Source organism: Diadema antillarum, unplaced genomic scaffold, assembly GCF_040938485.1.
Source record: "Diadema antillarum isolate AM-2024a unplaced genomic scaffold, OU_Dant_1.0 seq00001626_RagTag, whole genome shotgun sequence".
NCBI classification, from domain to species: Eukaryota; Metazoa; Echinodermata; class Echinoidea; order Diadematoida; family Diadematidae; genus Diadema; species Diadema antillarum.
In genome coordinates this window covers 221,615-244,438 of record NW_027272335.1, presented here as the reverse complement: position 1 = coordinate 244,438, position 22,824 = coordinate 221,615, and the positions used below count along the sequence as shown (strand labels likewise).

The 22,824-nt window shown below is 38.5% G+C and overlaps 1 protein-coding gene across 1 annotated transcript in view; it reads left to right on the top strand.

The window, feature by feature from the left end:
• The window catches only part of LOC139711209 (stalled ribosome sensor GCN1-like), a 48,223-nt gene that overhangs the window by 8,341 nt on the left and 17,058 nt on the right, over window positions 1-22,824 (top strand). Inside the window, exons 11-35 of the mRNA XM_071623128.1 lie at window positions 283-456; window positions 1,416-1,568; window positions 2,216-2,308; window positions 3,230-3,305; window positions 3,840-3,999; window positions 6,049-6,232; window positions 6,888-7,012; window positions 8,037-8,215; window positions 8,747-8,837; window positions 9,433-9,555; window positions 10,030-10,228; window positions 11,160-11,530; window positions 12,309-12,533; window positions 13,380-13,507; window positions 13,945-14,134; window positions 14,654-14,890; window positions 15,694-15,888; window positions 17,647-17,893; window positions 18,473-18,594; window positions 19,214-19,328; window positions 19,977-20,156; window positions 20,407-20,627; window positions 21,170-21,377; window positions 21,966-22,162; window positions 22,545-22,802. Coding sequence (XP_071479229.1) covers window positions 283-456; window positions 1,416-1,568; window positions 2,216-2,308; window positions 3,230-3,305; window positions 3,840-3,999; window positions 6,049-6,232; window positions 6,888-7,012; window positions 8,037-8,215; window positions 8,747-8,837; window positions 9,433-9,555; window positions 10,030-10,228; window positions 11,160-11,530; window positions 12,309-12,533; window positions 13,380-13,507; window positions 13,945-14,134; window positions 14,654-14,890; window positions 15,694-15,888; window positions 17,647-17,893; window positions 18,473-18,594; window positions 19,214-19,328; window positions 19,977-20,156; window positions 20,407-20,627; window positions 21,170-21,377; window positions 21,966-22,162; window positions 22,545-22,802 — 4,451 coding nt within the window. The remainder of the gene's footprint in view (window positions 1-282; window positions 457-1,415; window positions 1,569-2,215; window positions 2,309-3,229; window positions 3,306-3,839; window positions 4,000-6,048; window positions 6,233-6,887; window positions 7,013-8,036; window positions 8,216-8,746; window positions 8,838-9,432; window positions 9,556-10,029; window positions 10,229-11,159; window positions 11,531-12,308; window positions 12,534-13,379; window positions 13,508-13,944; window positions 14,135-14,653; window positions 14,891-15,693; window positions 15,889-17,646; window positions 17,894-18,472; window positions 18,595-19,213; window positions 19,329-19,976; window positions 20,157-20,406; window positions 20,628-21,169; window positions 21,378-21,965; window positions 22,163-22,544; window positions 22,803-22,824) is intronic.

The following is a 22,824-nucleotide window of genomic DNA, read 5'->3' as shown; positions in this document are numbered from 1 at the left end:
AAATTTCAATACACCTCAAAATTCAAAGTATGATGTACAATTTTCTGTTCAATTCCTTTTTTTGTGTGTAATGTCTTCATCCTTATGTAAGACCCCAGCTTTTCCCTGCTCTTGAATAGAGTCATTTGTTTGTTTGCCATAAATTTAGGGTACTAGGTAGACTTTCACAAGTCAGATTGAGTGGAATATGGAGGAATAAATGTCATAAGTAGTGTAGTTTTTGCCTGTGTTGTTTTTGAGCCTTGCATAATTTACATTGTGCCATTCTTCTCCCCCTGCCAGCCCATGAAGGTACCTTGATACATGGCCTCTCTATGATGTCTAAGTGGTGTGCCAAGACATCTACTGACCTGCCCCCAAAGCTTCTAGCCTGGTTCCAAAAAGCAATGACTCAGAAACAGTCGACTGCTGGAAGCAGGAATGGTTGTATCACTGTCATGCTGGCCACACTCAAAGGTAATCATAGTCACTCAACACAAAGAGTTACATTGTGATGTCATACAAGAGGGAAGAATGAGTTATTAAAGTGCTGTTGAATACTCGATAAGGCACTGGTTTCATGATTTCCAGCTTCACAGAAGAATCACACGGCAAAGAAGAAAGACTTAATACATATGACTTGGCAAGCTAAGAGTCAGGATTCAAGTGCTTTATTCTGAGAAGTCATAGTGCAGTGTACGAATGTCATTTAGATAAATACTTTTACACATTGTAGTGTGGACACCTTGTGACATGGATTAAAGAGACACTTAGTAGTTGTAACATATTGGTTAGATGATGCACAAGTCAAAAGAGTGAGTTACAGAGCATTGTTTAATTTTCCATCTGAGAAGATGGCTGGTTAGCCAATATTCAGCTACACCAGCTGGTCAGTGTCCATTATTTCCATGAATGATCATTATTATCAGTCATCAATGTATAAGCTGAGTCAAGACAGTACAGGTACCTCTCTTGTCATTAACTCTGGTAGAACGAGTGACAAACTGGTCTTGTACAATATACAAAGGCATTTTGAAATTGTGGCTCTGCAAAGTTTACCAGATCTGACGTTACACAGTGATACATGACAATTAGTTTTCAACTCAGTGTGGCTGAATGACTTGTAAAATGGTCATTGTCTCGGCCAAGAATGGATAGGAAAAATTTAAGTGACTGTTTATATGATACAAATAAACTCATGCACATCCCTACACACATACAAACATACATGTACACAACTCTGTCATGTCCACACAACATTTCAGGCCAATTATCTGATTCACATACATGCATTATGATTTTTTTTTTCCCCTTTCACTAGGGGTTTGAAGTGTTTGTTTGACCCTGATGTCAGGTTAATCTAAAGTGGGTGTCAACTCTGATGAAGTACACATGTCTTTCACTGTCTTATTTCCATGTCACTTCTCTGACTGTAGGTGACACCCTCGTCCATGGCATTGAGATCATCCCTCTCCTCAAGTCCTCCCTGGAAAGAGCACATCAGCAACCCAACCAGGTTGCCATGGTAACAGAGGGCCTGTCAGCAGCCTGTCTCTTGATGAGATTGTTGTCATCAGATGTTGAAGCAGGTGAGTTGACCAGACCGGGATGGTCCTCAACTCCTCGTCTCTGCCACTTTATCAAATAAGAAATTTGCTGGTTTGTTTGTTTGTTTTTTTTTTTTCAAAGAAGACTTCTCATGTCACTCTTGCATTCTTAATTGATTTACAGAGAAATCCCTGGAAGTCAGGAATAACATCCTGCACCAATAGTGGTTGCTAAATGAATACATTTTTACCCTCAAGTGTTGTATATGTGGACATGCCATGCGTTGTCATAGCAAACATGACATGTAGACATGCTAGGAGTGAATGGTGCGAAGATAAGGCATTACGCCCTTTTCTGTTTAATAGTTCTGATGACAAATAGTGTCATCCTGTATTTTGTTCTTCAGGGATATTTTTTCCTACATTTTGCTGCTTACTGATAAAATTATTCCAGATAAAATGCAATAAACATATTACAGGTATTGCTTAATACATATATTCCTACTTATACCATATTCATGTTTTTTTAAAATTCAATATGTTTTAGGAAACTAATTACTGAAGGTGTGAAGCCAAGATAATTTGTGATAGCTTGTCCATTAGTGAAAACTCAGGTCAGAACTTATCTTGATATGGGGTGATTCCAGAGCTTTCTGTACTTTGAAGTGAATCTTTTTCAATTCTTGTAGAGAATAAGATTGCTTTCCTGTGGCCTGTCATCTTGGATGAAAAGAAACAACTATTCACATCAGAGAAGTTTCTGGTAGCAGCTTCAGAAGATGGTGAGTATCGAGTCTGAAAAGAGACTACAGTTAATGCTCCAAGTCCAGCTGTATAGAACAACAGCTACAAAGATATGTTTTAAGATTTGATAGCTTGGCATTGCTGCAATATCTACTAGGGTTACATTGAAGTCATTCTAATCTTAATGACATCTACATCTTTAATGGGGCTTTATGGGTTTTGAGCAATGATTTTATTTTTTTCTTTGTAATTTGAGCTGAATGTGGATGATACGTAGATAGTGTGAATGGGATGTAAAGTTTGTAGCAGATTTAATGAGCCGATAATTCATATTTTGCTTGTAGTGTATGTAAAGTGTGGGTTGAGCAACTTAAGTATCCTAGATTAAGTGACTTGTGGCTGTTTAAGATCAATGCAAGGTTTGGAATTTACAGGCCCATCTTGATGAACTAATGATGAACTCACCCATGTTTTAGCTCACCTGAGTCAAAGCCTCTATGGCTCCCAGGGTAATTTTTCTAGATTTATAGTATGTTACAGGTAATGGAAATGGAATTACTTGTACTTGTACTTGGTCCTTGAATGACGTCAGAAAAGTATAAAATGTTTTGATGTTGTTCAAATGTAATACATGTATGCTGGAAACTTTATGGTTTGTATCATGTTTTGTCTGCCTTGTTTTTTGTTGTAAATCCCATTTTGTTTTTTTCATCTTGTGGTTTGTTCTGTATCAGTTGTTAGTCTCTGTAATATTTGGGTTTGTTTCACCCCATATATTTGTTGAGTCAGTGTGCGCTTTGCCAGCTGGACAATAACAAAAACCTGTTCTTGTGGTTTGCATGATGCTGATGAGAGGGAATAGTTCTCAAAATAAGTATGTCTCATGTCAAATGTCTTTTTTTTTATAGTAATAAATTGTTTATTTCAAGAAATTGTAAATTTCATGATTTGTTCTGCAGCTGTACTCACGCTAGTGGAACTAACGGAGAGACTTTTGGCAGAACATTCACGACGTTTGAAGGCAGGAGCAGAGAAGTAAGTGTTTTTGGAGAGTTGTGATATGTTTAAACATAGTTTTCTTGCACTGACAGAATGTCTAAACTTTACAGTTGCTAACACACTGTGACATTTCCTTCCTAGGCCTCAGTGGATGTCATTTTCTGTTCTTTATTGATACCTTAGTACTCAACAGGATTTCAGTTATAAATTTATTGACATCTATGTCAAAAGTAAAAACGCTGAGAATTTAAAAAAAAATCTAGTCTTGCATTCAGGTGTTCTTATTCCTTTGGTATTAAAGAAAATGAGTTTCAGGTGACATTTTCACATATTGGTCAGACATATGTGGTTCTCGTATACATGTACTTTCTTTCACTACACTTCCAGTTCATTTCATCATAGAATCAGCCTGTCATCCACAGATTGTGTATTTATGATATTCAACAAAGGGAATTTACTTGCATAAAGTTCACCCCATGGAAGATTATCAAGTATTTTGCACACTTAAGAGTCAAATAAAATGTGTTAGAAAGATTTGATATAGCCCCCTCTCTGGTCATGGTTACTCAGGATGTACCACAGAGTTCTTGTGACTGCCCTTGTCCACTCATCATGGAAGGTGAGGAAGGCGTGTCGACAGACCCTCAGGAAGCTGTTTGCTGCTCCTGGTACCATCCAACTCTCCCTAGCACTCCTGCAGGAATTCAGGACCCTCCTTGCAGCTCAGAAGGCAAGTTCCTTTATTCACATTACAAGTCATGGCTTAACCTGTTGAGGATGACTTTGCTGTAATACACATTTCTCACCGACACCTGCCTGAGTATGCTTCACACTAGTCTTTGATGGGTTCTATTTTTATGCCTCCGCAACGAAGTGGCCGGAGGCATTATGTTTTCGGGTCGTCCGTCCGTCCGTCCGTCCGTCCGTACGTCCGTACGTCCGTCCGTACGTCCGTCCGTCCCGTTTTGTTTTTGTCGATATCTCAAGAACCGTGTGGTGGTTTTACATCAAACTTGGTATGAGGGTATATCCTTGGGGGATAATACTTTGTGTGGATTTTAGGGTCACAGGGTCAAAGGTCAAAGGTCACAGGTTTATTTTGTGGAAAAAAATTGAAATTTCATGTTTTTCTCCATATCTCGCAAATGGTTCAAGGTATCTTCATGGAACTTAGTATATATGCTTGTACCGATGGGCAGTGATTATCTAGGGAAGTTGGGGTCATGGGTCAAAGGTCAGGGGGTCAAAGGTCAAGGTCAACTCCTCAAAATATCACTACTTTCCTTAAAATGCAATAGGCTGAAGGTTTTTTTTTAAAAACTTGATGTATGGCATGTATTACCCAATATATATTTTTGGGGAAGTTTCTTGCCAAAAGGTCAAAGGTCAAAAGGTAAAAGGTCAAGTGAAAGTGCTAAATTGCACTTTTTCCTCCATATCTCGAAAGTAACTCAAGGTATCATCATGAAACTTACATATTTATGCATGTTCAACCTAACAGTGATTCTCTTTGGAACTGTGAGGTCAAAGGTCGAAGGCCAGGTTTAGATAATGCTATTTTCCCATTTGATACTGAAATTATACTTTTTCTCAATACCTTGAAAATTACTCAATGCATAAACTTATAAAAGGGTCAAAAGTCAAGTAAAAATCATCAGTTCCCCAAATACCTGCACTCTGACATTTCAATCATTCATCCAATTGAACCTAGTTCTAGGAAAGTGAACATTCAGCACATTTGTGTCAAACCTGTCATTTTAATATTTTGCCAATTGTGTGAAACTGTCATCACACATTGTCAAGACATTGTACTATAGACCTATTAGGAGAACCATGCATTATGGCGGAGGCATATCAGTAGCCGTAGCGATATATCTAGTTATTCATGTTGTATGTTAGTTTTGAGTTTTTGGATTTGAGATACTGTAAAACACGATATTTTCGTGGCATGAAATTTTCGCGAATTGGAGCCGACGGCCTTTTTCGCGACATGAATTTTTCGCGAGTGCCTCTTGCATTCAATGCATATAGTGTAGACAAGAACTTTCATGTGCATTTTGATTTCGCAAATCTTGGCTCAAGAAAAATCCGCGAAATCAAAATGCTCCCGAACATTCGTTGTTTTACAGTACTTCAAGGACAAGTTCACCTTCATAAACATAAGGATTGAGAAAATGCAGCAATATTAGTAGAACACATCAGTGAAAGTTTGAGGAAAATTGGACAATCGATGCAAAAGTTATGAATTTTTAAAATTTTTGTTTTGGAACCGCTGGATGAGGAGACTACTACAGCTTGTGAGTCATATGCGTACAACAGGATAAAGAAAATGTAAAGAAAATTCAACATATTTTCACTTTTTTCGCATAATAAAAGAGCTCTTGACTTGTCTCTTTCTAAAAGCAGGGGGAATAATATTACCCCTAACATATGTCGGTAACGAGTCAAGGGAATATGTACTTTTTTCAAAAGATGGAATTTTGTGAAAATTCTCGTTATATTTTCCTTATATTGTTGTACGCATGTGACATCTAAGTTATTCATACACTGCAGTAGTCTTCTCATCCAGCGGTTACTACACAAAAACTTCAAAAATTCATAACTTTTGAACGGATTGTCTGATTTTCCTCAAACTTTCAATGATGTGTTCTACTAATATTGCTACATTCTCTCAATCCTTATGTTTATGAGGGTGAACTTGTCCTTTCAACATCTTGTTTGATTTGTCTTCATTGGTCTTTTGACCAGTATGTGTTTCCATGCCAACTTGGTCTTGCAGCCTGTAGAAGTGATGATGGAGGCTGCCACACCAGAGGAAACCAAGATGATCAGACCAGACATCCTAGTCTCTGCTCTTCAGACCCTGGTACCAAACCTGAGACCTGATGACAACCCTGACTCATCAGACATCGTAAGACTTGTGGTGGATTGTCTCTTGATTGACTGTCATCATCCCTTGATAGGTAAGCTACTACTGCACCAAGATTTAGTGTATTCACCTGTGATATAAAGTGAGCTACTACCAACTTTAGGAAGGCTTCTCGTATATATTTGTACACCAAGCTACTTCACTTCTGGTATCAGTCACTGTATCAACTCTTTGCATCAATCATATGCAGCCATCCACAGAGTTGATGTTATTTTCATATTATTGTATCAACAAATTTTGCAAATTTTTGTTCAAATTAGAAATGTTATGAATGTAGCATTTCAAGGCAGGGAAAAGGCAAAAATAGTCCAAATCCAACTCCTTGTGATTACATTGTATGTCGTGTTTGTGGAAACAGTGAACCACATTTGAACTTTAACAATTACAGCAAACCCAGTTCCAGACTGTGTAGTTGTTACTGAAAGCACTTCAGACACACAGTGGTGTGTATGTACTTCATTAATTTATAACAATTTGTTTCTTGTTTAATCTTGTGAGCTGGGGAATATCATATTGCTTTGGGAATGGAAATGTTGGAGAAAAAATGGGATTGGCATGTTTTATACCATAAAAGTAATACTATGTATCTGTGTAGCTACAGTTGAGTCAACACATGAAAAGTGATGGAAGCAATGTTAAAGTCATAGAATTCCTGAAGATTCAAGTTTCGATACTGAATTGACTTTCAGCTGACGTTAAACCATCTCAATGGGGAGACTTGGCCTCCAGCCTTGTTGGAGATCTTCAGGAGTTTATTTCTGACAACCAAGCTCACATTCTGGACTTACTACTAGAGAAACACATGGCATCAGAAGTAAGTTTTTCTCTCCCATGTACTTGAGGTTTGTTTACTTATGACATAAAGGGCTAGATCCTTGGTCTACAGTTAGTTTTTTCTCTCTCTTATCTTTCTCTAACTCTTTGTGCTGTATGTGATATCATTAACTCTTTGTTACTCTTCAGAAGTGTCTCAGACTAATTATCGGGGATCTTTTTTTCTGAAAGAGGAGTCTTATTTACACATTTGGAATACAGATGAAAATCCACAAAGACGTGACACCACAGTGTTATTTTTTTCTTTGGTCAAAGTTAGAATATGGGTTTACAATATGTAAATCTTTTGACAAATATTTGATATGAATGAGGGAAAATTGATTGTAAAAGAACTAGACGTAAAATGGGGTTCCTCCATGGGTTTAAGTTATGTTTATTGAAGGGTTGTTGATAGCATCAAAATCATTTTATGTTGCGATACTCTCAGTTTTGTAACTGGAGAGTAACTTAAGGTAGCAAAGTGAAACTAGGAATGTATATGTGTGACCATGCATTGATGAAAACACAAAGGTTATCAGCCAATTATGAAGTCAGAAGGTTCACATTTTTGCACATTGCCTTATGCATTTTTTGAATTTTTTAAAATAGTAAACAGCAGTCAAGATACATAGTTGTATCGAGGCAGGGTAGTTTATTCAGATGATTTGAGTGTAAATGAGAGATCACATGCAGATGTACTAGTATTAGAGTTTAAGATGGCATTATTAGGAAAACAACAGTATTCTTTTGAACATTGAGATGTGAATTGCCAGTCAGTGGAATCACTGCCTAGGAGATTTTGGGTTGCTGTCTTCCTATCAGGGTTCAAAGGTGACAGTAAAGTCCTATGATGTATCCTGTGCTATGCAGCTGTAATTATTGCATGGGAGATGAACCTAGAGAGTGCTGATATGAAGGCTGACTGATGAAGTTATCAACAGAATGATGTCAGATTTTAGTTTTCTTTTGTTTTCCAGCCTGTCACAAATGTCAAACTCCCAACATGTTCTCTCTTCTTCCCATAGGCTGCACAGAATGCCATGAAGACTGTTGCCTTTATTGCCCCCAAACACATCCTACCTCCATTCATCAACCAGTTCATCAGTGTCCTAGGAAACCCAGGATTTGTTGGCGTGACTGTGGAGGAATTTGCAATTTACAAGACACCAGAGGGCATGCTCTTTGACACATCAGTGATTGAGAAGTGAGATATTAAACAATTTGTCTGCTTGACAGTGACTGGAATATATTTTAAACTGAAAGAACAGTACGAGTTGAAATTTTTGTGGTGGTTTATTTTCTAGAATTCTACAGATCGCCACTGAGCTGCAAAAAAATAATTTGCCAATGTAAAAAAGTAAAAAAATATAATTTCTTTAAAAAAGAAAGGAAATCCAGCTTCTGCATACTTGATGCACGGCTTGAATATAATGAAAAGATTCATTGATCTTTGTCAGGCCAAAAGGGAGTACATTCAGTAGATTTGTCATGCGGAAAATTGTGAAAAAAAAAATTATGGCAGACTTTGTCCATTGCTCTGTAAAACATTGTGCACATTTCTTTTTGTGCATCAAAAGGAATAGTGTGTGTGCAGCAACAATGGCTTCTAGTCTAAACCCACTTGGCTGCACCTTTGTGGGGTAAACAGTTATACAATACACACAATTTGGACTGATGCACTCAGACCTGTGCAATATTTGTGTACCATTCAGCCTATATTTATTTCTCGTTGCAGGGCTGCAGACGCAGTTGACAAGGGCTCCATGAAAAGAGAGAATAAGGCATATTCTTTCAAGGAGCAGCTTATGGAGTTGGAGCTTAGACAGGTAAAGTAATCAACCAGGATGTCTTTTCTCTCTTCAGCGTGCTTGGTGTCCTAACTCTTTTTTTAAAAATCATTTAGGATGAATCACGAGTATACTTGGGCAAGCGTCTGTGGGAAATGCATGTTGTAGCAAAATCCGCCCATCCTCAATGAGTTAAGATGACCACATTTTTGACTGTGAACACATCACTACCAGTAAATTAGCAAATGCCTACAAAAGAATGGTGTGAACAAATATTTTGCATGGCTTTATAGTTACACTGTAATCAGAAATCATAAAATGTTCTGAGAGTTCCAAACTGCATGATATTCTTGATGAGTGGTAGTTGGCTTTCATTGGAGAAAAACAGAAGAGAGGAGAGGAACGAATAAAGGAAATACAGACAGACAGGAGAGATTAAACATCTGCAGTGTTCTTTTCCTAAATTAATTTACCCTTCACTTGTCCTGAACAAGAGAGAAGTAGAATAGAAATGAAGAAAAGCGTAGATTCTTGTTTTATGCAATCACTTTCCTGAGGGATCTTCAGAAAGCTTCAGTTTGTGATGCTTGTGTTTTTATTTTTCAATTATTGTCTGCTTTCAACCATCAACCAGGAGATGGAGAGAGAGCGAGCCAAGAAAGGAATAAAGACAGAGGTCAAACTGACTAAAAAACAGGAGGAGGCCAAGAAGGCTCAACTAGAAAAGGAGGCAGGAATCAGAAAGAGACTTCAAGAGGTAATCTATGACTGACATCTTTTCATCTATCAATTCCATTCATGTATGATTCTGACATCTTTCTTCTGTCCCCTTCATGTATTGAGCTGTTTATTATCACTGGGAAGGGAGAGACCTGTCACTGTAGTCATCTTGTTTTATGATGAAGATGTGATCCATGTGTAGACATATTCATATTATATATCGGAATCTTTTGTGCATTTCATGTTGTATCATATCATACATGTATTTTTCTCTCTTTTTTATTTGAGGCGTCTCTATGTGTGTTTCAGCCCTCTAATCTGTACTTAAAAGGAATCAACTATCTCATAAGACAGGTATGATCAGGTGAATTACTGATCACATGATGCTTGATTGTATCATATTGAATTTGTTGCACCTCGCTTACCTCACCCACATGGTTTGAACGTGCAAACCATGAGATTTGGAAGTATTGTGTGTTTAGGTAATAATGTGTATCCTGTTTTCTTGTAGCTGAAAGACCAACTGTACCCAGCTACTTTGTTGCTAAGCGCAGCAGTAAGAGGGAGCCCCCAGGGTGTCCGGCAACACATTCCTACCCTCATGGGTCACATGTTCACTCTGATGTCATCACCAATGGCTGCTGAACATCTGATTGCTGCTTTGCTCTCCATAGGGCAATGTGCATTTCAAGAGGAGCAGAAATCTCTGGGTAATCACCTTGAGTTGTATTTATTGTTTGCTGAGCTCCTGCTTTCATTTGCGTCTCTGATTTTGTAACCACCCAGTTTAGACTTTTACGATATCTTTGAATTTTGTTTAGATTTTGTAACTACTTTTAACCTGAATCAGACTGAGCTTTTTTTGCAGTGTTATGGAGTGGGGGGGGGGATCTCAGCTATGAAGCATGCATATTTCCTGGGCTTTAATCTTCAAGACTGTGTAATTGGATCTGCGAAATCGATTCAAGTTCAATTAATGATTAATTGAGTTTGCAAATTTATGCCCAAATGTATTAGAATAGATTTCTTTTGTTGGAAAGACTTACTACGACAAGGTCTAATAGTGCAACATAGAAATACGGTTACATTCGGGTCAATTATTTTATATTATATTCACCTTTGCAATTCTTATATACATTTGTGTCTCTTCATCTTAGAAAAAAAGCAAAAAATAAAATCAAACAAACCCAAAGATATGTATTACAACACACTATGACCTTGAACTTGACCAGCTGACCTTGCAAGAACTAACACAAATATTTAAGCTTTAGAATCACATGATTATATAATTGAATAACAAGTTAAACAGATTGAATTTAATATTCTTCCTCATATGGCATGCTAATTTATGTGTTATACATGTACATGTGAAATATTTAATTTTTGGCACATGCACAATTGAAAAACTGCCCTGTGGCGCAGTCGCCGTTAGTCCAAATTTCTAACAATTGGTTTCAGAACTTGAGCAAGACTCCAGGTTCAGACATAATGAAAGGCAAAAGCACAATTTTTCTTGGTTGGAAAATGGTCATTGAATAACATGGGGAGGGTAGATTCAACCCCCAGCCTTTTTAGAGTTAATACTACAGAGAATCGGTATTCCTAATTCTCTATTTCATTTCCTTTACATCTTTGATACAGCCAACCTAGTAGCCTACTGCATGGTGCGTCTGAACAAACCAGCTTGTAAGATTGATGAAAACTGGTGCCTCTTGGACCTTGTTACCATGACAACCACCGCTATCAACAGACTCTACGGACTCCCTAGGGATGATGACGATGTTGATGATGATGATGAAGATGATGAGTTTGGCAGTGCAGTCAAACGTTCAGCGGTAGTGTACCCCGCTCCGTCCTTTGCCTATGCCTTCCCGCTGCTACGCCAGGTGCTGTATGACGGAGGTGTGATGGTCAAGATAAATGAAAAGGTCCTAGAGAGGGCGCTGTGTATCTTGGCAACTCACTGCAATCTTAGGAGCAGCATGGACATAGAAGGGGATGACTTGGATGAGGTAAACACAATGAATGCTTCTCTTAAACCATTAGAATTTATAATGGGTATAATGCCATTCCATATACACATATCTTAGAATTATACATTCTGGCAAAGATTGAATACCAAAGTATTTATGTTTTGAGCAATCAGGAATGCATCGCGTAGGTATGGCACTCTGGGATTTAATGATTACTCATAGAGAAAAATAATAAAGCCCCAAAATATGTTTGATTAGATTTTTAACTCTAACACACACACCAGCATTGGTATGATTATAGGACACAACCTCTTGTTGTTATCTGCTAGTTTGTAAAATATATTACTCTTTTATTCATTTTATGTTTTTTTCATTACAAAAATCTATTGTTTTGTTCATGTTGGCTGTGTCATGCAGTATCGTCAATTGATTAGGAAACAAAATCTAGCAATGAGTTTAAGAGACGTTTTCCCCAAGTCTAAGTGTAGTAATGAATTCACTGTGAAAACAAATCAAAATTAGAAAAGGATAATGTTTGATATTGCATATTGTAGATTGCTCTTCTTTGTTATATATTGTATCAATAGTAGTCATCTATTTTGAATTTGTTGAGTTTCCAGTGTTGCGTAGATGTATACAGCTCTTTCACGAAGCAGGGGTTCTGCATGATGTACAGTTTGATAGTGTAGAGTCATAGAGACCCACAGGACTGCTGTAGCACCTTAGGCTACCTAGAACCTCTACTCTTGGTCCTGTTATCCTCTTGGTATGTTTTCTTGTGTTTTCTTACAATGATTCCCTGTGTCTTGATAACCAGAATGGTCCAGACTTGCTCCCACGTCGTGACATGATGGCACTCCTAACTCGTCTGATTGGTATCAGTGGAGTCCAGCAGCAGCAGCTAGCATCAGAAGCCTTCATCCAGCTGTGTAGGAGTGCTAGTGGAGACAGTGGCTGTGCTGTGGTTGAGGAGGATGAGATTACAGTCATTCTGGAGGCTATGACTAGTGCAGTGGTAGATGTCCGCCTTGCTGCCCTCAAGGTGTGTAGTGTGTCATTTGGATTCTTGTTTGTAAGCTATATGTAGTTTGTCATATTGTTTTTGTCTAGAGGTGGTGAGTGTTTCATTCATTTCTCGTCTGTAGGTTTGTAATTACTTTGGCTTGGTGTACATCTTGGTGTTTGATAAGTGTACCATATCTTTTGTATTATGAGACATTAATTATAATTATATTTATGATAATGTTTTCTGTCCAAGTGGGTAGTTTAACAATATTTGTATGATGTTAGCTGTGTCATTGGTCAAGATTGCCAATGTAGTGTTTCAAGGTTTGTGGAGTGATGGTGTCTCAGGATTTGTAAAGTGTTAATGTATTTATTGTGTGTAGCAGGCAAGATGCTGGTTTTGTTGTTATTGTGAAGTAACTGATTAACAAACTGTCCTATTGATTTGAATATTATGAAGCTTTTTATTCCTTGTTGAATGTTTATATCTCTCTTGGGTCTTCCCTGAATGGCAGACACAAAATGATGTAAGATACATTTCAATGGTAAGGAGTCCAAGTTCTTACAGTAGACTGTCCAAATTCATGCTCCTGTGTGTAAATACAACATTAAATAAAGTGTATATGGGGTTGTATGTCATTTGTTAGGGTTATTCACTCAACCCGTTGAGGACACACTGGTTTTGCTACTACATGCATTTCCCATAGACACCTGCCCGAGTATACTCGGGATTCATCCTCAAGAGGTTAAAAGTGATTTGTTTAAATGTTTTACCAAATACAGAAATGTCAGATATCTTGTACAGTTTGGATTAGAGCAAACTTTGGTGTATATCTTTAGACCTTGACAAGAATAAGTGATTTCCTGTTTCTGTTGATTTCAGGGTCTTCGAGAGCTGCTGCTGGTCCTTCCCAGCCAGGATGGGGGTGATCCCCAGGGCCTACAGGTGGCCCAAAGGGTCTGGGTGGCTAGGAAAGATATGGAGCCTGAGGTACAGGCTATCGCTGACGAGTGAGTAATGTTTTCTGTTTTAACACTGTGAGAGGCATGCTGACCAAAGTCTTGCTTATACTGTAGTAGTGTTCACGTCATGAAATCCAGTTCTTAATTAGGCATGCACCTGTTATTCGTCTTTGTGACATGATTTTTACAGCAACGAAGCTTGTGGTTTCAAGGTTACCATTTTGATGTGTTAAGGAAATTTCCTGTTTGATTAGTCATGGGCTTTTATTTTACATTTTCACACTCTTTTTTTTTTATGTGAGAATCTTTTGCTTATGTTTGAGTAATGGATCATTAACAGTTGATTGTTAAAGACCATATTCTAATAGTCAAGTGGATATTATTTCTTTGTGTTATTTTGCAATGATGTATTGCAGATCAAAGTAATTTTACAATGGTAAGTGAGAGATGTTCTGTTCTACCTTTGTATTGTTTATTATGACCAGACTGTGGACTGATGGTCAGATGACAGCAAACCCTGCTCTGTGCACCATGCTGCTGGATGATGTCATCCATGATGTTGCCGTGGTGAGGAGTAGTGGGGCCGCTGCACTTTCAGCTCTGCTGGCTGAGAATCCAGAGGAGCTTGACAAAGTTTTGGACACACTCTTTGAGAAATACAGAGAAAAACTTGTGGTAAGTGGGCACAGAAATTTTGAAGTAAGAACCAAGTTACTTGTTAGCCCAAGTTAAAATAATGGTTTAGTCTTCATAGCCATGTGTCAACATTCAAAGTACTGCTATTGTGTGTAAATACACTGTAGGTATAAATCAATGGGGTGCTGTTCGTTATTCCGAAGGTTCGCTATTCCGAAGGTTCGTTATTCCAAAGGTTCGTTCATCCGAAACACACAAATTCCCTATACCTACATTTGTAGAGGTTTGTTAATCCGAAAATGAAAAAGGGTTCGTTAATCCGAACATTTGTGTCGTTATTCCGAAGGTTCGTTATTCCGAAGATTTGTCAATCTGAAAATGAAATAGGGAATAACGAAGCTTCGGAATAACGAGCTGTTACCAATCAGTGAAGGGTAGATAAAAAATTTTCTCATCATTCCCATATTTATGTCCAAACTGCTGACATCAAGTATACTGGTCATAGAGAGTGCAGTGGGTGAGGATTTCTTGCTGACCATCATTCTATCCTTGACCCAGATCCCACCTCCAGTGCTGGACAACCTTGGACGGGTCATCTCTGAGTCTCCTCCTGATCAGTACGAGGCTCGATGCGGCATCGCCATGGCGCTCTCTGAGATTGCTCCTCATCTCCTCAGACGTCACATTCCTGATCTCTTCAAGTTTTTGGTCCCCACTGGTCTGGGAGATCGTAATGGGGAGGTTCAGAAAGAAATGCTAAATGCAGGCATGGCTGCAATCAACCAACAAGGACAGGTTTGTTTTGCTCTATACACTACTGTTCTATTTTTTTTACATACCTTACAAATTTTTCAGATTCTTTAAACTCTTTTATTGTAGATGATAGTTTTCTCAGAAGTACAAGTAATGAAAACTGACTGTATACAAAGGACGTATGTACCAGGTATGCATTCTATGTTTAACTGGTGGTTATTTGTCATATCATTTTTGAGCAGCTTTATGGCTATCAGTTTGGACAAACTTTTGTCAGTGGAATTTTTAGACTCTAGAAAATTTCAAAACACAGGTAAACCCAGATACCTGGGACCGCAATTCTGTCTATCTATAAGGGGAAATATATAAAGTTTTACTGATAAAAATCCTCTTATACTTTGGAAATCTTATGTGTTTCCTTTAATTTCCTCTCCATTTTGAGTGATATATGCTGTGGACATACATTGTATGTGATAAGGTTGTACCAGCTGAGTCTCACAGTAAGGAAATCTTGTTGTATTGATGTTTGTGATAAGAGTTATCTGTACTAAGCTCAAGATATTGCTGTCTAGTGACTTTATTAGGTTTTTGTTGAACAGATCACATACTGAATTAATTTCATCATATGTTACTTCATTGAGAAACTAGGTCATATAATTGATAACTCAGAGTGTCAATGCTATAGCACACATTCTTACTTTCACAAATAACATCAGCTTGTTGTTATGAATTCTGTGAACAGACTTTCAAATCATGAGCATTGTAGAAGATGCAATTGTCTTTGAGCTGTAAATTCTTGTGATTAAGAACTAAGTTGTGGCATCCAATTTTCTTTTTTTTTTCAGCCAAATGTTGGAACCCTGCTCCCTGTCTTTGAGAAGTTTTTAGATGAAGCTCCACACTCGTCATCCTATGACACTGTGAGACAGAGTGTGATTATCTTGATGGGATCCTTAGCTCGTCATCTCAGCAAAGAAGACAAAAAGGTCAAACCCATCGTAGGCAAGCTGATAGAAGCCCTGAGTACACCATCACAACCAGTAAGTATACAAGGCTGCTCTAGTTACCCACGCCGATGAAAATCGGCAGGGGGTTATGTAAAGGGTTCCGTATGTTTGTTTGTTTGTTTGTTTTTTTTTGTTTGTTTGTTTGTTTGTGTGTGTGTTTGTTTGTTTGTTTGTTTGTTTGTTTGTTTGTTTGTTTGTTTGTTTGTGTACAAGATAACAAGAGAACGGGTAAACGGATTTGCACGAAATGTTCAGGGGATGTCTGGATAATGACAGGAAAGAATCGATTAGATTTTGGTGATAATCGGTTGACCCTTGCAAATTCTGTGCGACCTTTAAGTTTTGACCCCATGGTATAGTGACCACTCCGAAAATTTCCCGTTTCTCACTTTGCGATTTTCCGCTACCATACGAAAACATAAACTCCCAAACGATCGGACTTCGCTGCTCAAATGTTCGTAAGAATTCCGAAATTTACGTTTAGGCCTATTTGAAGGACTATGTCCTTCTGGATTTATGAAAGTTCGTTCTCCGTCGTCACAAACTGGCCCGTATTTTGATGATTTTTCAAATTAAAATTGATTGTTTTTTTTCGTTGGAGGAGCATTTGCTCGGTCGCAGTCACACTGCACGATATGCGCGCTCAATGTCAATGCGTGTGCAAAGCCGCTGAAAATGCATCGCGCTCTACCCTGTTGGTGCAAAATAGCATCAGGGACGTTGCGGCGCTCGTTGGTGACCGAATACTGGTGCAGTAGACATTTGCATTTAACCCTTGCATTGAATAATTCCCGTAGACACTAATCATAGGGGTAATTGCCTAGGGGGTACGTAAATTTTGTTTTTCTTTTGCGCTTTTGTGGATACCATCAAAGATCGTACACTCATACGACCTTTGATATCAACACACTCTCGGCTTGCTATAAGCAAAATATCCCGCAAGAAAACGGCGTATTTCTCGATTTTTAGCGCTTTTTCGGCGACCCGTCGCGTAGACAATACTCTTAAAACTGGACTTAATTCGCGCGCGCTTGGAAAAGTTCCGAATCTGCACTTTTGACAGTGGAATTTGGGATTTTCGATGGATTTTTGGAGGAGACTAAAGGACTTTCCTGTGGTGAATGAGTGTTACCGTATGTGAAATGATGTGATTTGCGTGTGATGTGACTGTAGAACCAAAGATCGTACACTTCAGTGTACGATCTTTGGTAGAACGCACTGGCTGGTGATAAAGGACACTGGCAATTAAGTGACCGAATTCTGGTAGATGACCGAATGCACAGTATGTTTACCCTGACTTTGTACAAGGCGTGGGTCTGCCGCCTTTGACGGCCCCTCTCTAGTTTTCATATGCAATGAGTTCAACCAAGTGGCATTTTTTTTTTTTTAGCCAAATGTAGTGATACAAATACTGTATACGCCAAATATTTCGCGAGGTTTTTATTTTTGCGAATTTCCCGAGTCAGGTGCTGTTTGCGAGAATAAAGACACGCGAAAATATTGACTCTGATCCCTATGTGAATGTGACATATGCATTTACATTTCTCTGTTCTGTACAGGACTCCACGATCGCAAATTTAACCACTCGCAAAATTGTCAGGAATTCCTGATTCGCGAAAATTTAGACTTGTGAAATATATGGCATATACAGTACCTAAAAAAAAAGTGCAGGTGTGTCTGATCTATATGAGGATACTTACTCCCCTAAATCTGTGAATCTTCCTCAAGCACAGAAGTATGAGTAGTGCAGTGGTAAAACTAGAGTATTTGGCTGACTTTGTGGTGTGACAGGTACAGGAAGCCGTGGCTAAGTGTCTGCCTCCACTGGTGCCTGCCATCAAGGAAGATGCTCCAGGTATTGTCAAGGAACTCCTCAGACTCCTACTAGAGTCAGAGAACTATGGTGAAAGGAAAGGAGCAGCGTATGGACTGGCTGGTATGGTGAAGGGACTAGGGATCCTATCTCTCAAACAGCTGGACATCATGTCAACCTTACAGACAGCCATCCAAGACAAGAAGAACACCAGGAAGAGAGAAGGTGAACTAACGTTTATTACTTTCTTCTTTTTGGAAGTGAGAGGATTTTCCCTCCCACCATTGACAAGCTTTTCAGAGAGATTGGGACATACAAGCTTTTTTTTTTTTTTTTTTTTTTTTTTGTAATTGGGGTTTGTCTAGTATTACTTTTGATAATTTTTTAAACATGATTGTGACTGCAGATTTTAAAGAAAGGCATTATTAATTTCATTCATGATTTTCACATGGCAGGACTCTCTCAAAGACGGGAGCATCACTTCAAATTCATGAAAATTACAATAGTAGTAATGTTATTATGTTCAAATGATTCTCATTCATCCACCATTGAAAATATCTGTTCCTCCGTTGAGCTTGAATGTATTGAAAAGGTGCACTTTTATCACTACAGCTGTTTTAACAAGAATACTTCTTGTATGCTTGAATACAAGCATACAGACCTATACACACACAGTGTCACAAACAGATACACAAACCCTCACATATCACTCATACATACATAGTTTGAGGCTTATGTTTGTGGTCTTCACCATTATGCCAATATTCTCGTGGTAACAGTTTTGTGCTTTTGTTTGGTTTACAGGCTCTTTGTTTGCCTTTGAGATGCTGTGCAGCATGTTAGGACGTCTGTTTGAGCCATATGTTGTACATGTCATCCCTCATCTTCTACTCTGCTTTGGTGATGGCAACCAGTATGTCAGAGAGGTATGACTCTAGTCTTGAATGAATCATAGGTTTGCTGTTAATTTCAAGGCAGTATACAAACAATATGCAGTCATTACTGCATGAATAAACTTATTTGTGAGCTCAATATGACTTTTTACATACACATGTAGTGTAAGAATGGAGACAGATTTCTTCATGTGACTTCATGTTATGCTTTGCATGTGTGCATCACTACAATTATGCACAACATTTTGCAATGTTTGAGAATATAATGGAATTTTATGAATGATTTAAGCCAATATATGTGAAGGAAAAGGTGAAGCCCTGTGTTATTGCACAAGGCTAGTGTGTAGCCAGTGTATTCATATATAAACAGTCCTGTTATTACATGCCTCTCAGTGTTTCTTCACCGTAGTGAAGATCCCAATAAAGAAATGCTCTAAGTTTGTGATGGAAGCCAATGAAGGTTTTCTGTCCACTGTGTGGCTCCAGTCTGAAATTATTAAAAATACAAACAAGTAAGAGTCACTGTCAAGTCAGTTCTTGACATGTTGATGTAATTTCTTATTATTTCTGTATGTGCTGTAGCGATATGCTCTATTCTTGTGACCAATATGAAAAACTACAAGTTTTCTGGTTTGTCTTTGTCTCTGAGTAGGCAACGGATGATACAGCCAAGGCAGTGATGAGTAAGTTGAGTGGTCATGGAGTCAAGCTGGTCCTACCATCTCTCTTAGCTGCCTTGGAGGAGGACTCGTGGAGGACCAAAGCTGGTCAGTACTCAAACTAGTCTGTAACCAACCAGTGCCTATCTAGGCAGAACTCAGACTCTATAACCAGCCAGTATCTGTCTATGAAATAATGCCAGTCATGAGTTTATGTACACAAATAATTTCTTGATTTTATGCCACTTTAGAGAGAGAGAAAAAAAAGACTGTAACAAGTGTCGCACCTGTCAAAGTAGCTCTATATTGTAAATGTTGAAATGAAGAGGAAAAAGGAAGTTGTTACTCATCTATCATAATACAATATAATGTGGATATAGGTAGTGTCTGTGTGTCTGTACGGTGTGCAATGCATGTCTTTGAGGAAGTCTGCATTCATTTTGTTGCCAATCAGCTCAAGATTGAAGCTACAGCTCCACACTGTAATTATCTCATACATTCTGCTATGTGGAATCTAAATGGACTATGTCTATGGGGCTTTTCTCTCTTTTTAAACAGGAGGTCAAAAGATGAATTAGCTATCTACCTTGGTGGGTGTGATATAAAGTGTGATGAATGAATAGAAGTTACCAGTAATTGTAATAAAAGAATTGGAAGGGAAATTAGGATGAGGTAATGAGAGACTGAGGAAACACCATCAAGAGTGAGCACTATGAGTACTTCTATCTTTCATTCTTTGTGTGCCTCTCATGACAGGTTCTGTGGAATTGCTTGGTAACATGGCATACTGTGCTCCCAAGCAGCTGTCTTCTTGTCTGCCAAGTATTGTGCCCAAGCTAACTGAAGTTCTCACAGACTCACATGCCAAGGTACAGAAGGCTGGTGCTCAGGCTTTGAAGCAAATTGGCAACGTTATCCGCAACCCAGAGATCCAGGGTAAGCTAGGATTATCATGTACTGGATGGATGTCGAATCTGTACAGATCTGTAGAGTTGTGATAATTAAACATGTCTGTGTCATTATTGCCATCAGTAGAATCCTTATGGTGGTATGGAGGCAGTATCTTGGACCTCAAGGAAAATTAATCTTTACAAACTGCAGTCTGTCTAATGCTGTTGAGCAAGCTTGTAAGAGTGCCATTCCTATTATTCCCAAGTGATGACCTAAGTTTGATGTCTTCTTGCAGCTATTGTACCCACCCTCCTGGAAGCCCTGTCAGATCCGTCAAGGCACACAGCCACCTGCCTCAAGGTTCTCCTTGACACCAAGTTTGTTCACTTCATCGACGCTCCCTCGCTGGCCCTCATCATGCCCGTTGTCCAGAGATCTTTCCAGGACCGGTCTACTGAAACTAAAAAGATGGCCTCACAAATTATCGGCAACATGTACTCTCTGACTGACCAGAAGGTAAGAATCAAATCCTTCTTGCTCAGAATCATAAAGTGTTGATATCATCACAAAGACCTGATCGGTGCAGTGAATCTTCCCTTTTAGCTTTAAAATCTTTGCCCATGATGGCTACCATAGGCGTATACTATAGATAAGCATGTGATTGATGGTTTTATGAATATTTGAAGCAAACTTCTGTGCGGGTTTATATTATCCTCACACTTATGTTTTTATCAAATGAAATTGTGTGGTTTCAACAACTACACAATTCCCAAAGATTACAAATAAAGCAGAGTGCTACATATGTAAGGACAAAAGTATTTAACTCTTTCTGACTCTATAGAAATGTGTCAGATAAGTGATGAATGTGCTGAGTTCATGTGATAAATAAATGCAATCTTGATAGCCAGAGTGACTGGAGTGAAAAATGTGTATATTTGTGCATAAGACATGAGAAGAAAGATGGAATTATCTACCACCATGTAATACATATGTCTCAAAGCTGTAATACAAGCTGTGACAGGTTGTCTAAATGAGTTCCCTTCTTGTTCTGCTGTCAGGATCTAGCCCCATACTTGCCCTCTGTCATGCCGGGATTGAAGGCTTCACTGCTGGATCCAGTACCAGATGTTAGGAAAGTGTCAGCCAGAGCTCTAGGGGCCATGGTGAAGGGGATGGGGGAGAGTAGCTTTGAAGACCTCCTACCATGGTTGATGGAGAAACTTACCTCAGAGCAGAACTCAGTTGACAGGTCTGGTGCTGCACAGGGTGAGTACAGGGAGCTCCTTTGTGACCTTTGTATGGGGATTCCTTCTTTATGTCTCTTTATTTTCATTGATTTTGTAACAAAGAGAAACTATGTATATGAAGAATTTCTAATGAAATTTGAAAGCTCTTGTACTATTGGGATTACTGTCAAGTGCAATTCTGAAATAAGTAGTGGAAAAATAAAGGAATTGTTTTTCATCTATGGACTGTACCACTGGCAAATTCCTCTAATATTTCCTCCATTAAACCAGAGAATTTAATCTGTCTCTTATAAGATAAGAGGAATTTGCATGTTTAACTTTATTCATTATTAACAGTGATGTATCAGCCTTTAATTACTGAACATTTATGATTATCTTGATATATGTCTTTATATTGGAAAAAAAATGATGGTGTAGATTTGTAATATAAATATAATAATGTAATGTGTTATGTGCTGTATATTGATGAGTTCTGTTACACTGATTCAAGAAACTGAAATTAAGGATAAGCTTAAAAGAATGAAGTTACTTGTCAATCAGAGTCAAGATTGTGCAGAAGCCTAAAGCCTTCTATCCATCCTGTGTGATGTTTGTACCCTTCCTCCAGGTTTGAGTGAGGTGTTTGCTGGTATGGGTATCCAGACATTAGAGAAGTACATACCAGATCTAGTGAAGACAGCTGAAGCTCCAGACATCGCCTCTCACATCAGGGATGGTTACATCATGATGTTCATCTACCTCCCAGGCACTTTTGGAGACAAGTTTGCTCCTTTTGTTGGCCCTGTGATTTCACCACTCCTCATAGTACGTCTCACTTCCTTCCATTACATTTGTTTTTTAATCTCTTAAAAAGGTAATTTCTTTTTTATGTTTTACTACATGCAAGAAGTTTTTCAGAGAGAGAGCATTACTTACCTTAAAATGTCACTCTGAGAAAATGTCCAAGTAGTTTGGTCAAGGCTCACATTAAAATTTGATATTTGTAAATTAATTAAAGCAACTTCTTGTCTTCTTGCAGATGATGATGTCTTGCAATGTAATCTACGTAATTATATCAAACACAGTCAGAGATGGCTGTGGATGTGTCATCTCAAACTAGTCTTTCTGCACTCTGATGATTTATGACAATTCTGTTAAAGCCATCTTAGATCAATGATTGTGGTTGCTCTCTGTGGTACACCTGCAGGCTTTGGCTGATGAGAGTGAATTTGTCAGAGACACGGCCCTACGAGCTGGTCAACGCATCATCAACATGTATGCAGAGACAGCTGTCAATGTCTTCCTACCAGAGTTGGAGAAAGGATTGTTTGATGATAACTGGAGAATTCGATACAGCTCTGTACAACTCCTGGGAGACCTTCTCTATCGCATCTCTGGTGTCACTGGTAAAATGACGACTGTTGGAGATGAGGATGACAACTTTGGCACAGAGCATTCCACTAAGGTGAGCCCCAACCTCATTTCTA